Raw genomic sequence first — 15,327 nt, forward strand, 5'->3', positions numbered from 1 at the left:
CGCTGTCAGCTCCTGTCGCGCTTCTCTGCATCTCCAGCACACTTGATTGTAGTTTTTAGGCAGCGCTTCTTGATTTGGAGGTTCAAAATTCCTGCCTCCAGGAAGCGCTGGTTGTGATTGGTTCAATATGATGGCGGTGTTTGGTTCTCAAGCACCGCGGCTCAGCCAACCACAGCCAGGGCTTCTTGGAGGCACGGATTTTGAATCTCTAAACCAGGAAGCGTTGCCTGAAAACTACAAGGCAGTGTGCTGGAGCTGCAGAGAAGTGTGGCGGAGCTGACAGCGCCTCTTAGGTGACTTATGCTTTTTTTTTTTTACATGCAGCTAGGGCTTATTTTAGTGGAAACAGCAGGATTTCCTACTGTAAAAGTTACATCACACTCCCTATGGACCCTTCCTGGTTTTTATGCAAACGTGGGGTAAAATACATTGCAAATTGCAGAAACATAGCGTGCCGCGATTTTGTATTCTCGCAATGTATCAGCCTACAAAACATTGCTAATGAGAAAGAACCCATTGGAAAGCATGGGCTTCACATACATGCCACTTGCAGTGCTATCGCATCGCAAGAAAATAGTGCGATTTTGTCACCCATGTGAAACCGTCCATATCAAAACAACGAACGGATTATCATTCGTTGTTTGATCGTAGCCCATGTTTACACTGAACGGTTATCGCAGTTTCGCACAATCCACCGGTTACCTGAATGATAATCACTGCATGTAAAAAGGCCCAAAATGGTAAAACAATTTAATAGTTGAAAAAGGAAATACTCTATTCAATGCTAAACACAAGATGAGAGTAGTAACAATGGTCGTGGGGGGTGGTCTGCCATCTGCTTGCATTACACTGGCATCCAGGGAGTTAATACCTGCGCCCAGTTGACAGCTGGATCAATTAGGTCATGAAACAAAGGAAGACAGGAAATTGTCCCAGGTGACAGCAGAGTGCCTCAGACGGCTCCTCTAAACTGGCTGGCAGACGATTGAATTGATTGTTAGATCGGTATATGGCAACAGAAATAGCATCCACCTACAGAGGGAAGGAGATGGGGGGCGAGGGGCAGCTGCTGCTCATTGTGCACTTGTGTCCTCTGCAGCAAAGAAATACCATAATACAATTCAAGAAAAGGGAAATCTACAAACTTTCTGTAGACTTCAGAAGTTCATGAAGGGGACACATAGAAAAGCAGCTTGGCTGGTCAAAGTAAGAACACAGACAAAATATAATGCACAAAAGTGCTAAGAAGTGCTCCATCAGTACAGTCATTACTTCCCCCTCTGATCTAGATCCCCAGATGAGGAAACCAAGTACTGGTGACTTCCCACATAAGGAAACAGAACTGGGGCATCGGTGCTGGCGACATTTCTGGAGGTCAAATGCTATTTGGTAAATACAAGAAATCTAACAATACGAGTTCTGAAGGCTCCAAACATGAAGAAAATCAACCTGCTAAATATTATCATTGGACAGAAGAAGTTCAACTCATACATGTGTCACTTGTAGCCTCCTCAGGCGGAGCAGAGGCCACGTTATAGGACAATGACTCCCCCGTCCTACAGCTGACAGCGGTACGTGCGCCGGTGATAGAAGCCATTATCATTACTTATTTACATGGCGCCAACATTTTCTACAGCACTACACAATCAGAGCCAACAAGCTTCTGTCACCTACACCGCGGAGCAGAGGGGTACTCATTGTAATCAATACATTGTGGCTGAGGTTTCAGGGGGTCTTGCAGAAGGAGCTTCACACAATGTGACAGCTGGAGGAGCTGCTAGTGGGGGTTCAATTAACTACTAGAATGCCAGAGAAAACTGTGCAAACATCCCCGAGATCGTCCTCATCTTGTTCTGAATCATTAGGATGAATAATTTATTTTATGCGCAGCTGTTAACTTGTGGTGTTTCAAAGACAGCAAGCGAAAGAGAGGAAACAGGATGTGCAGCGCTCCGCGTTATATTGTGCCAAGTGTCACAATGTACCAACTGGGCCATACCGCTCCGACGGGCTAACTGGGCCATACCGCTCCGACGGGCTAACTGGGCCATACCGCTCCGACGGGCTAACTGGGCCATACCGCTCCGACGGGCTAACTGGGCCATACCGCTCCGACGGGCTAACTGGGCCATACCGCTCCGACGGGCTAACTGGGCCATACCGCTCCGACGGGCTAACTGGGCCATACCGCTCCGACGGGCTAACTGGGCCATACCGCTCCGACGGACTAACTGGGCCATACCGCTCCGACGGACTAACTGGGCCATACCGCTCCGACGGACTAACTGGGCCATACCGCTCCGACGGACTAACTGGGCCATACCGCTCCGACGGACTAACTGGGCCATACCGCTCCGACGGACTAACTGGGCCATACCGCTCCGACGGACTAACTGGGCCATACCGCTCCGACGGACTAACTGGGCCATACCGCTCCGACGGACTAACTGGGCCATACCGCTCCGACGGACTAACTGGGCCATACCGCTCCGACGGACTAACTGGGCCATACCGCTCCGACGGACTAACTGGGCCATACCGCTCCGACGGACTAACTGGGCCATACCGCTCCGACGGACTAACTGGGCCATACCGCTCCGACGGACTAACTGGGCCATACCGCTCCGACGGACTAACTGGGCCATACCGCTCCGACGGACTAACTGGGCCATACCGCTCCGACGGACTAACTGGGCCATACCGCTCCGACGGACTAACTGGGCCATACCGCTCCGACGGACTAACTGGGCCATACCGCTCCGACGGACTAACTGGGCCATACCGCTCCGACGGACTAACTGGGCCATACCGCTCCGACGGACTAACTGGGCCATACCGCTCCGACGGACTAACTGGGCCATACCGCTCCGACGGACTAACTGGGCCATACCGCTCCGACGGACTAACTGGGCCATACCGCTCCGACGGACTAACTGGGCCATACCGCTCCGACGGACTAACTGGGCCATACCGCTCCGACGGACTAACTGGGCCATACCGCTCCGACGGACTAACTGGGCCATACCGCTCCGACGGACTAACTGGGCCATACCGCTCCGACGGACTAACTGGGCCATACCGCTCCGACGGACTAACTGGGCCATACCGCTCCGACGGACTAACTGGGCCATACCGCTCCGACGGACTAACTGGGCCATACCGCTCCGACGGACTAACTGGGCCATACCGCTCCGACGGACTAACTGGGCCATACCGCTCCGACGGACTAACTGGGCCATACCGCTCCGACGGACTAACTGGGCCATACCGCTCCGACGGACTAACTGGGCCATACCGCTCCGACGGACTAACTGGGCCATACCGCTCCGACGGACTAACTGGGCCATACCGCTCCGACGGACTAACTGGGCCATACCGCTCCGACGGACTAACTGGGCCATACCGCTCCAACGTAGCGTAACATCACAGGTTATTCCTAGGAAACAGACTTGTAACTGCCAAAAAGAACCTTTTTATTTCTGGGTATGTCAGGGGTTGGCAGACTAGATGGGTAGAACAAATTGTGGCTGCCCTCTTTATTATAAAGTCTGCAAACAAAAATCTAAAGCCATCTTGTCAAGTTCACCTTCACACAATACAATACTAGAAAGTTGCTGAATTCAGACGACCAAAAAACTTTAGCTCCAGTTCCTCAGGCGTTCTTGGCAATTCATTAAGGGTTCTACACAGATCCTGTTCCCATTAAACACAGTTAACGCCTCAGTTACTACTATAGCGGGTCAATTTTTATTTCCATCCTTTATGTCAGGTTATCTGTAAATCACGTCCATCTGATATAATTCCTATAACCACAATGAAGTTGCTGGTTGGTTAATGCTTTGGCACTATGGAACCAAAAAAGAAGCCGTGCAAAACCGAAAAACATGGAGGGAGCTCGCCTTTAGGGTCACCGAGGGGCGTGAACGGCTAAACAGTTAACACCACCACACTTTTTAATCGTACGGTAGGGTTTCCTGTATGTCTACAAACAAAGACTGGGCATTTACAGTGAACTCCCCATACCTGCACTATAGTGGACCTGCAGGGTTTACTATGTAATGTTCCTATTGCCCAAGTTGTGAGCCCGTTGCGTTTTTGGCTCAGTGTGCTTCTTTAAACCAAGTGGTGTAAAGCAGGAGGGGGTCGTGGAGGTTTGAAAGAGGCTATGTTGGGTCATCCCCATGGGTAGAAAAGAACAGGACGAATTACGCTACTTGTCTTTGGGAGTGCTTCTGCCATGGAGAGCTGCAAGTGTACAAGCCTGCAGAAATAGCCTTGTGCGGCCTCAGCGCGGTTCAGAGGCTAAAGAATTCCAGTAACCGGGAGTTACTTTCTTCCATGGACCTCTATCGACAACAGCCAACGTTTCCAACCACTTTCCGCTTGTTACCATTCATGTTCTAATAAACAAGTTGAAGCATGCAAAGGGCCAGCAAGTCTTCTCAGGAAGTACACAGACATGAGTCCTTGTGATAGATTCCATTATGCTCGGCAAGATACCCAGTCTTATTGCCAATGCGGACGTCCAGAGAGAGAGGTGGCTTGTAGTTCCATTTACCGACCGAGAGGCTCCCCAGTGCCCATGGCTGTGGGTACACTCCCTGAACCAGGAGACTGTACCCCCCCCCCCCTTGCTCTTCCAGAATTACGTGGATGAATGCCATTGTTAGGATTATGCTATTAAATACATATTAGTCTGAATATAGTGTAGAGTGTTGGGAACATAAGACAGAGGAGACACTCAGCGATAGCAGCTCCTCGTATGCCACTGGCAACAACTGAGACGTGGCTTTACTGTAGATTCGTACAAGACAATATGACAAATGCTGCTGCAGCAACCTGATGAGATTTTTCTGTGGATTAAGCTCAATGTTTTGCTCCACCCTGATGCTGAAATCAAGTGACGCACGTCATCGTTCGTAAAGACCTTGCAGCATGTTGTGGCAGAAGTCTAGCATTTCTCAGCAGGATTTGTGCTGCAAATATCCTTTTCCCTGGTACATCTGCACGGCCTCGTATGAACCTGCTCATTTACGGAAGAGCAGCATATGGCAGCACAAGTCAAGCTAAAGGGAGGCCACAGTCAGGTGCATTAGCATGTGTGCTGCAACAGACCTCATGTAACCTTAGAGCGGCGCTCACCTGCAGCAGCCGTAGCAAGGGAAGCGGTCACATAGACATCCAACATGTAGACCGCACCTAGAAGACACGTGGCTTCTTATGTACGCTCTTATTTACAAACACTACTAAATGGCCAAGTAAGTGCAAACAGTTGTGTTCACCAAACCAGAACATGAACTAGAACAATCCCCTATACAATATTATGGTAAACTGTAGTAAATTTACAGCTTCTTACAGACTTCTGTATTCTGCCTGGACTTGTATATTCCCAGCTGCCACCTTTGGCCGGCAGTACACAGACCTCACAGAGCAGCAGTGCATTCTCCCTAGGAAGCAGCTCCAAAAGTACACAAAGCCAAAGAATATATCTAGCACCCATGAGAAATCTTAGGCATACCGCAGAGTTCATCGTATCACAAGTAGCCCAACTACACTTATGTTCTTCAGGCTTACTTCATTAGGAAATGGGCAACACGCCAGAAAAGCCTTCATTGGAAAACCTTCTTTCCGAGGTTTCCTTAAGGAGGGAAAACTGTGACAATTCTCATGATAGTTTTATACTGTTTATGGTCAGCTCTGCAGTACATAACTTGCATTCTCCAAACGTGTGACTGAATTACCAGCTGTGTATGAGGACTGGCACAGACTGGCAGTGCCACTAGCTCTATAGGCAGCATGCCCATACAGTATACTTTATATGCCACAACTTACTACTGGCAGTGATTTACAGACATTGGAATAAATGATAGGAAATATGAAATATCAACTATGCAAATGTTGGCCAAAACTTCAGCAAGCCTGCACCACAATCCATGTGAAGAGCAAAAGTGTCTGAAGAACCACGTGGACATGTAGCAGACACACACCAACCCTACAAGTCAGTACGGGTCCTTGCATGTAGTTGGGATTGGTACTGGTGTATGGGTGGAGACAAGGGCTAGCCTGCCAAAGCTTAGAGGGAGCGCCCATAACTCCAGATTGGCTGCCGGATACACACCTGCAGCGAGCTGAGGACATTTTCAGAAGCCGCTTTTCTGGGCTCCCGCTTTGCTAACCTCCGTAAGTATGTTCCCTCCTTCTCCTCCTGGCCCCATTCGACTACTTCGTCCCCAGCACTTTCCCCACACTCTTCGGCAACTCTGGTCCTCCGGCCAGACAATCTGTCATTTGTCCCGACCAGTTCTCAGCCGCTGATCTACTGGGAAGCCGACCGGCCGCCACTGTGGGCAAGTTTGCTCCCCCACTGCGCCCGAGTTACCACTGCTGCTAGGCGCTGCCCGACTGGAAGAGCTGACAGCCAGCAGGGGGATGAGAAGAGAGAGACAGCCTTCAGCGGCGAAGGACTATGGCTGCACGCATTTGCAGTGTATATTGCAGTCTGCGGGGGTGACTGTCAGCGCAGGAGACGGGAGGGGAGAAGGGAGAGTGGCTGTAAAAGTGACAGTAGCCGGGAGGGGGAAAGGATGATGGTATATCAGCGAAAATACATGCTGCATGTTTGCACAGCGGGAGACAGAAAAGTACCATCTGAATCTCCACAGCTCAGTGCAGGTGTGTATCCAGCAGCCAATCCGGAGCTGGGGGCATTCTCTCTAGCTCCGGTAGCCAAGCCCATGTCTCCACCCATAACTCTGGTGGAGACAAGATACACCAGTACCAATATTTTGTATCTTTCATTATGTAACTAGTATTACCTTGATTAGTTATTCCTTTCTAGCAGAATATTCCTGGAATCCCTTGCTAGAGATGGGCCATGTGATCTCATTATGACCATCTGACACATACTTGGCTTTATGCTCTCTCAAGAAGTTACTATTTCAGTCACGAGAAGGTCCTATTTGAGGAAACTGAATGGATTATACCACACAGTTAAAATGAAGGGGATCACAGCTCACGCCTCTAACTGTATACTTATGGTCTTTTTAGGTGAATATAGAAAATAATAATGGTTACCGTATCCTCCCAGCATGCAGAGATGGTACTGGGTCTAGCTGGTTATGTCAAACTTTTGCCTGTCATCAGTACAGCAAGTAATTAGCAAATATTACACTGATAGAAACAAACATTCTACTGTAGAAGGTCCTAATTGCTAGAATAAAAACTCAGAAATAATCATTTGGGTATGATGCTGCACTCTGTGGGTATTGCTTAACAGTTCCCCAAATTTCATCAGGCTTGACCCTTCATATCACGGAAGAGAGTGAAAAATATCCATGCTCGGCTGATACATATCTGCAAGAGACATTATGGAGATGGCTATACACTGACAGGCATGCTAACAGCCCGTTATAAAGTGGCCAGATATAGTGTTAGTCCTAATGTACACACAGCTAGTTTCACAGAGGCAGTCAAAGTCCAATTACTAATTAACCACTGACTCTTTTGGACCGATAGACTAATAAGGTTAAAATTAAAAATTAACTTTTATTTATACGCTTAAAAAGTATGAAATAGACAAACAAACACGTATATATAATGGATTCTGTCTCACTTAGAAATATTAATTCCTCAATCGAAGATTACGGACAAACAATGTGTCCAATTACTAGCAAGCTAATATATTGCGTATATTTTACGCGTGCCCTCAAGTGGAGTGGCAAGTATTAATAACTCACAGGCTCTCACGGCCACAAAGACACATGTGGCGGTCGATTTGTATGACATATATTGACTGCAACATGTGTTTGATAGGTGCCCTCTACCCAAGTGTCTTTGTGGCCGTGAGAGCCTGTGAGTTATTCATACTTGCCACTCCACTTGAGGGCACGCGTAAAATATACGCAATATATTAGCTTGCTAGTAATTGGACACATTGTTTGTCAGTAATCTTCGATTGAGGAATTAATATTTCTAAGGCCGCCTGCACACGGGCGGAAATCCCGCGGGATTTCCGCCACTAAAAGCCTGCATAGGAGTGCATTACAATACGCACTCCTATGCAGACGGTCGCGGTTTGGCCGCGCGAAATGTTGCGCGGCAAACAAACCGCGGCATGTCCTATTTCTGTGCGGGGCTCGCAGAGCCTCGCACAGAAACGTCACTCACCCGGCCGCCGGCTCCGGTCTGCGCATGCACCGGCTGCCCGTCAGCCGGCACATGAAAGAGTCGGGGCCGCCGGGCGCGGGTGAGTACGCGCTCCTCCTTGCAGGCGCTCGGGTCCCGCGGCGAGAATTCTCGCTGCCGGATCCGACCCGCCCGTCTGCAGGCAGCCTAAGTGAGACAGAATCCATTATATATACGTGTTTGTTTGTTTGTCTATTTCATACTTTTTAAGCGTATAAATAAAAGCTAATGTACACACAGCAGCTTATTTGGAAACGTCAGATACAATTTATGTTAACATGAAACGGTCAGATAGAGAACACCCAATAATCGGGCCACTAAGGTCTGCATCACAACCACAAATTCAGCATAGCATAACAAAAAGGGCTATTGGCTTCTGCTCTTGGGGTTTTTTTGCCTTCCTCTGGATCAACAAAACAGGAGGCTAGACAGGTTGGACTAGATGGACATTGTCTTCATTTCAGCCTTACGAACTATGTAACATTCACACACATACAGTAAAGGGGTTTTCTCAGACTAATATTGATGGCTTATCCTTAGCAGAGGTCATCAATACCTACTTAGTGGGGGTGGGCTGCCCAAGAACCCCTCCGATAAGCTGCTTGAAATCCATGGGTGAGCACTGTGACCTCTTCTCATGCCAAGTTACCTTTGTCAAATGAATGAGACTAAGCCTCTATATCAGGCACCACCGCTGCAAAACAAATATTGCTGTGCCTGGTATGCAGGGAAGAGCCAGCAGTCACTTCCCGAAGCATTTAGGGGTTGCAAGCAGCAGACTCCCACCACCTAAATACCGGATAGGTTGCCAAAATTGGAGTCCCGGAAGCATATTGACACTAATCGCTTCAGTTATGCACGCTGCCAATTCCAGCCAATGAGGTGGCTGGAATCGGCACCATGTGACTACACAGCGTACACGCGCATTGCCTTCAGCAGCCATGCACTACACAGTACAGTTAAGCAGACGTGCACTACACACTACACTTAAGCAACACGGGGTTAGGGGTTAGGGTTTAGGGGTTTGGGGGTTGGGGTTTAGGGTTTAGCTAGCCCTAACCCTAAACCTAACCCCGTGTTGCTTAAGTGTAGTGTGAAGTGCACGTCTGCTTAACTGTACTGTGTAGTGCACGGCTGCTGAAGGCAATGCGCGTGCACGCTGAGTGGTCACGTGGTGCCGATTCCAGCCACCTCATTGGCTGGAATCGGCAGCGTGCATAACTGAAGCGATTAGTGTTAATATGCGTCCTGGAAAACCCCTTTAATCGCAGTTTGACTTCCTCATATTTACCCATCCATGTGTCCACCTAAAAAAGGCAACATATTACACTAAAGATTATAAACACATCAACGATTGCAAACACCTCATTCATAGGCTGTGTGTCAATTATCAAAAAGGATGAACAGTGGGTCAAAGTCTAGTCTGTTGAGGCATTATTCCATAGCAGGCATATACATTTACACAGTAGGGGTATTGGAAGTTTGGCTTTACATTATAGTAGACTACATTATTTGGTTAGCTGGCTGTTGTCAAGCAACATCCGTTTTTAGTAACGGAGATAAGACAAAACACAGAAAGTGAAAGCGGGTGATTTCTCATACTACCCATAGAAATCTATAGAGAAAAAAAGGGGTGGGGAGAAGAAGTATAGAAGGAGAAGACGGAGAGAAGCAGAGAGACTCAGAGCTCCTGCTTACGGACGGATATTTACTGCAGAATCCATGAATGGCGTCCGCACCGCAGATCCACAGCAAATACCACGCTATGGGAAACCGATTGCGGTTTCTGCAAGTGGAGGAAAAATTGAAGCAAGCGCCGTGCGGACAGCTTCTATCGATATGCCGGCCTTCCGCAACGACATTGCAGAAAGGTCGCGCAAAAAGCGCGAGTTAAAAAAAATAATCTGTACTGCAGATGTTTGACGGTGCGCGGTGCGGACTATCCGCAGTACAAAAGAAAACGAAAGTGACAAGGTACATGCGGATCCAGCACTAGGGCCCCGCAGCGTTTTACATTCGTGTGATGCCTGAATACATTTTTATGATGTGATAAGAATAGAATAAGAGAACGCTAGAACTAAGAGGCAAGAGTGAAGGCACAGAGCGGTAGGGGTTAAGCCACCTGGTCCTATTGATATGCCAATTTGTAAGGCAGTAGAAAGGGCTGCAGACTGGCTCTATTCAGTAATGGTCACTTTAAAGAGGCCAATTTCTATGAGACAATAATCTCATCACAGCGGGAAAACACAGAGCAGCAGGGACTATCTGAACGGCGGACAGACAACTTGTGGGGGCAGGGACAGAGCTGCCGGCCATTCTCAGCTGCAGGAAGGGATTTACCCTGATTTTTTCCCCGAATTTAAACCTAAAACACAGACCAGAAAATAAAAATACTTCAAATGTTGCCAGACGTACCTACACAGACTGCTCTGCTACACTGTACACAGGCAATTAAAGTGTTAATCTTTTAATGATGCCAGGGAGGTGACAGCTAAAAACATTGCAGCCAACAGTGAAAAACTGGAATTCTTTTCAGTGAGTTCCAAAACGTCTGGATTCTAACTCGAAGCTCAAGTGGAGTCGGAGCCAAAGTGTCTATGTATCATCATTGTGAAAAAACCGCAACTCTGCTGTATCTGCAGCTGCCAGCAAGAGGCCGAGTTTGCTGAGGGACGGGGACTTCGCTTGCCGTATACCGGCAACAGGTCATGGGACGCAAGAAATGTCTAGAAGTCTTGTCTGCTGCTGCTACTACTACTACTAGCCAGCCTCCTCAGCAAATGCCAGAGGACTATGGAAACTTACCCAACAACTTCATAAGGGAGAGCAATGTTCCACTGAAGACTGCAAGTCCAGAAAGAGGTGCCATAAGTTTGTGTTTTCATCAAAGTTATCACAAACACTGAGAGGGGCCGGGAGCATAGATGGGAGGGCAGGGAGGACCACGGTGTCAGCGGAGCTGGTGGCAGCAACAGCGGAGGCTGACAGCAACGGCGGGGCCAGGAACTCATGTGCCGTTGGGGGCACGGCTAGCGGGGACACTTGACAGAAGCAGCAGGGTGGCGATGGGAGACAATAACAGCAGCTTCGGCAGGGAAGATGCGAGCGCTGTTGTACGCGTCCCTCACCCTCCCCTCCAAATCAACCCAGCCAACCCATGTCTCCACCCATTCTTCCGGTTGAGACAAGATGCACCAGCACCCGGAGAAACAGCCTGATATCACGCTTGTCAACATGTGTTTTTCATTCAAAACCGCCTTGCGTCACTTCTGGGAAATTGTAATCCTCAGGTGTGCGCTTCACGTGCTTCAAAGGATTGCAAGTGTTTCCCTTTGATTTCAATGGGAAACATTACATCGCACTCGTATGCACATCACACAGCATGCGAATACCATGCAAAGTCTTAAACGGTCCCAATGAAAACAATGGGTGAGGCCAGAAGATAGAACATGCTACAAGGTAGTCGCTCACCTGAATATGTCAATTCAAAAGAATGAAGTTCATATATAAGCGAGCTTGGTGCGTCCCACAACACACATTTGCTTGAGATTCTCGCCCATGTGAATGCAGCCCAATTCTGGAGAGATTCTGCTTTTAAAGCGAACCAGTCGTAACCCCACTTGTCTATTTTAGTAAACACCTATAGGTTCTCCCTCCAAGATTTGTGAGCGGCACATCAGTTGCTTGTTTTGCTTTGTGTATAGCTAGACAGGAAAATGAGTAGCGATGCCCCAGGAAAGACCTTTTTCTCAAAATACGTGAAGGAGTAGAGAGAGGAAAGGCAGAGCACAACAAGTAGGACCAGGGACTGGCCATGTGCTGGAGCTGCTGGCCTCGTAGAGCTGGAGGACCCATAGTGTTTTTATATCATCTGATGCAATGTGGTTATAGGATCATAACCAGGTTGCATCAGACCTCCAATGCTTTTTGCTTTTTTTCCTTGTGATATTAAGGTGGCCATGCACCCACGTTGGCTGTCTGCTGAAAGCTCATTTGCGCATCAGCTATTTCTCCTGACTCCCCCATACACTTGCATACAATGTCTGGGCTGGCGTTCACAATGATAAGGTGGTAAATTGCTGGCAGACACCTCCGATGGCGGCTTATCTTCCTGGAGAATAAACTATGGGGAATACTGAAATCCAACATCTGACTGCTGGTAGGGGGCAGTCTACAAACATTAGATGGGTGGCTGGCCTTGCCAAAATGGTCAGGTTTGGCCAAGATGCAGCTAATGTGCATAGCCAACCTTAGGCCACAGCAAAAATAAGGCTTTTAACAAGATTAGAAGAAGTTGTAAGCTTTTGTTTATACAAACTGACGCCATGTTTAATGGATTGTATCCGTTTTTGCAGCTCAGCCACATTCACTTGCAGATTTCTCTGCTCAGACAATTGCGGTACTGATCAGATGCACCCGCTCAGCTGATCGGTCAAGGTATGAGCGATGGAAGTCATGTTCTCCAAAATGGTACCCATAGAAATTACAGGATGTCCAGCAAAAAATGAGCAGTCGCACAACTAGGTCAACGAAAAAATAAAGTCATGGCTGTCAGAAGATGGCGGCAGAAAATTTTATTTTTTTTCCAAAGATATTTTATAAAAGTAGCCAGCGATGATTTGCCTGCCTGCATGAAACGAACAGTAAATGAAAAGCGAGCAATTTATTGTGCGTAGTTTGATCTTTGGCTGTGTTTACACTTCATTTTCACTCGTTTGAAAGATTTTTTTCAATGACAAATTGTTCCGTGTAAAAAGGGCCTTACGCTATCAAACACCTTAGCTCTAAAAACCCATCAGCACCAGGGTCAGTTCAGCTACTTCTCCCTCTTGCAGCGCTCAATCACTAAAGGCCCATTTACACGGGACGAGTTGTCAGCAAATGGTGCCCATTTCTCGTCCCAGTGAAGCTCGGTCCTGGCTGTTACACAGGAGCGAGTAACGTTGGATCGCTCAAAGTGCAGACACCATGGAGGCACAGCGTTCTCTCTCCCACCCGCCTCCATTCACTGTAAGCAGGCAGTTGTTCAGTTTTCTGCATGCAGTTAGATGGGACGACTAGCGTTCAAATACCCGCAGGAGCGCAGAATCTGAACAACCCTGTACAATTATCATACCGTGTAAAAGGGTCTTTAGTCTGACGCTGCTTAATAATGTACCTAATGAAAATTCAAGCGTTACCATGATGGTAACGCAGCTCTGCAGCGGCCCTCATAGTACGATGTGATGGGATTCTGGATAAGACAAGTTTAGCCCCTACTGGAAATAGGCTGAATGCACACGGGCGGAAATTCTACGGCGGGATTCCCCGCATAACTTCTGCCCGTGCCCTCTGCCATAGGATTGCATTACATAATGCAATCCTATGCAGACAGTCGCGATTTGACCGCGTGAAAACTTTTGCGGTAAACAAATCACGGCATGTCCTATTTCTGTACGAAACGTCACTAATGACACGCCGGCTCCCCTCTGCGCATGTGCCGGCTGGGTGGCAGCCGGCCCAGAGCAGAGCGAAACGCCGGGAGCAATTGAGCAGCAGATCACAGTTCACATCCCGCTGCGAGAATTCTCGCAGGGGAATCCGACCCGGCTGTCTGCAGGAGGCCATATCTAGATCTATATTTGGTCACAAAGCTGGATTCTAAAAAACTTGTCAAAGAACAGAAATAGATGCAAGTCAGTCCGGCTATTAACTGACAACGTGAAATGCACACGTTCTCTACAGACAACTAGCCGACTGTCTGGTGAACAACCAACCCGCTCTACTAAGAGCTCATGCCCACGGCCTGGGCGGATTCTGCCTGCGAAATATCGCAGCGGAATCAGACCCAGCGCCCTCCAGAGAACCTGTCCGGATAACCCACAAGTGTCCCGTCTGGTAAGCCAGCGCGCATGCGTAGTGCAGCACATCATGTGCCGATGCTGGGCGGTGACGCGGATTCTCGCAAGGGGTACAAAGTAGGGCAACTAAGTTAATAAATGGAATGAGAGGACTGGAATACCCAGAGAGGCCATCAAAACTGGGATTATTCACCCTGGAAAAAAGACAGGTAAGGGGCGACCAAATAGCTATGTATAAATACATGAGGGGACAATACAAAGATGATCTGTTTATACATAGGACTGCGACTGTAACAAGAGGGCATCCGCTATGTCTAGAGGAACAAAGGTTTCATCACCAACATAGAAGGGGGATCTTTACTGTTAGATCAGTGAGACTGTGGAACTAACTCTCTGCCTGAGGATGTGGTGATTGCAAAATCGATAGAGTTTAAGAGGGGACTAGATGTCTTTTTAGGACACTATGATATTACAGAATATCCCTTCAACATCCTCTTGCAACTACCTACCTTTGAGGGGAATATTAACAACCATCCTGCTAGGTGGCTTTAATTTCTGGTTACATGAACCACTATGTTGAGGATTCCCTGATTTCAACATCTTAGGGCAGGGATATTATTTTATAAAAAAAACCACTTCTGCAATAGGCATAGTGAAACTTATTGATACCTCCTATTGCATATTATTCCCTCTGAGGAATCCATACGAACAAGGTTACACTACAGCAACAAATTAATACGAAGCTCACACAAAAACCAGAGGAACTGACACCTATTAATGGGGGATATTGGTGAATTGAGTGGTTTAAGCGATAAAATCCACAAATATGTCCTAGGTTTGACCAGTTGGAGACTAATTAGTCATACACAAAATTAGTTTATCCATGGTCCACCTTTACACTATAGAAACCCCATCCTCCTGTAAGAAAGAGACGAGCCATATTACCAAATTAGGCATTACACCGCTCCCAATAGCATTTAAGCGACTGAGTGGAATATTGGGCATGATCCATCTTATGGTCGATTGAGCAAAACGACCTATATGCGTCGATTAGAAAATACTATCTATTAGAAATATATTCTGTTTATTTTCTAAACCTGTCTATAAGGGAATAAATATACTTCCTGATGAACCGCGTAATTAGCGGAGAAACGCGTCGAAGGTATATATGAAGTTTGATACGAAATACAGAAGATAAATATGAAGTGAGACACGAAGTACAGAAACGGTCATTCCGTGAGACAATAAGCTATATCAGGAGCACCCATTGGAGAATAGTGGCAGTTATCTATGAAGGAGAAAA

At 47.6% G+C, this 15,327-nt stretch overlaps 1 protein-coding gene across 10 annotated transcripts in view; it reads right to left on the reverse strand.

The window, feature by feature from the left end:
- The window catches only part of ZMIZ1 (zinc finger MIZ-type containing 1), a 407,596-nt gene that overhangs the window by 42,494 nt on the left and 349,775 nt on the right, over positions 1-15,327 (reverse strand). Inside the window, exon 1 of one of the 10 annotated variants that reach the window (XM_066600361.1) lies at positions 10,990-11,277. The exons of the other annotated variants lie outside the window; for them this stretch is intronic. Coding sequence (XP_066456458.1) covers positions 10,990-11,053 — 64 coding nt within the window. The 5' untranslated portion in view covers positions 11,054-11,277. Of the gene's footprint in view, positions 1-10,989; positions 11,278-15,327 lie in introns of those variants that run through there. 10 annotated transcript variants of the gene reach the window in all.

Source organism: Eleutherodactylus coqui, chromosome 4 (genome assembly GCF_035609145.1).
Source record: "Eleutherodactylus coqui strain aEleCoq1 chromosome 4, aEleCoq1.hap1, whole genome shotgun sequence".
NCBI classification, from domain to species: Eukaryota; Metazoa; Chordata; class Amphibia; order Anura; family Eleutherodactylidae; genus Eleutherodactylus; species Eleutherodactylus coqui.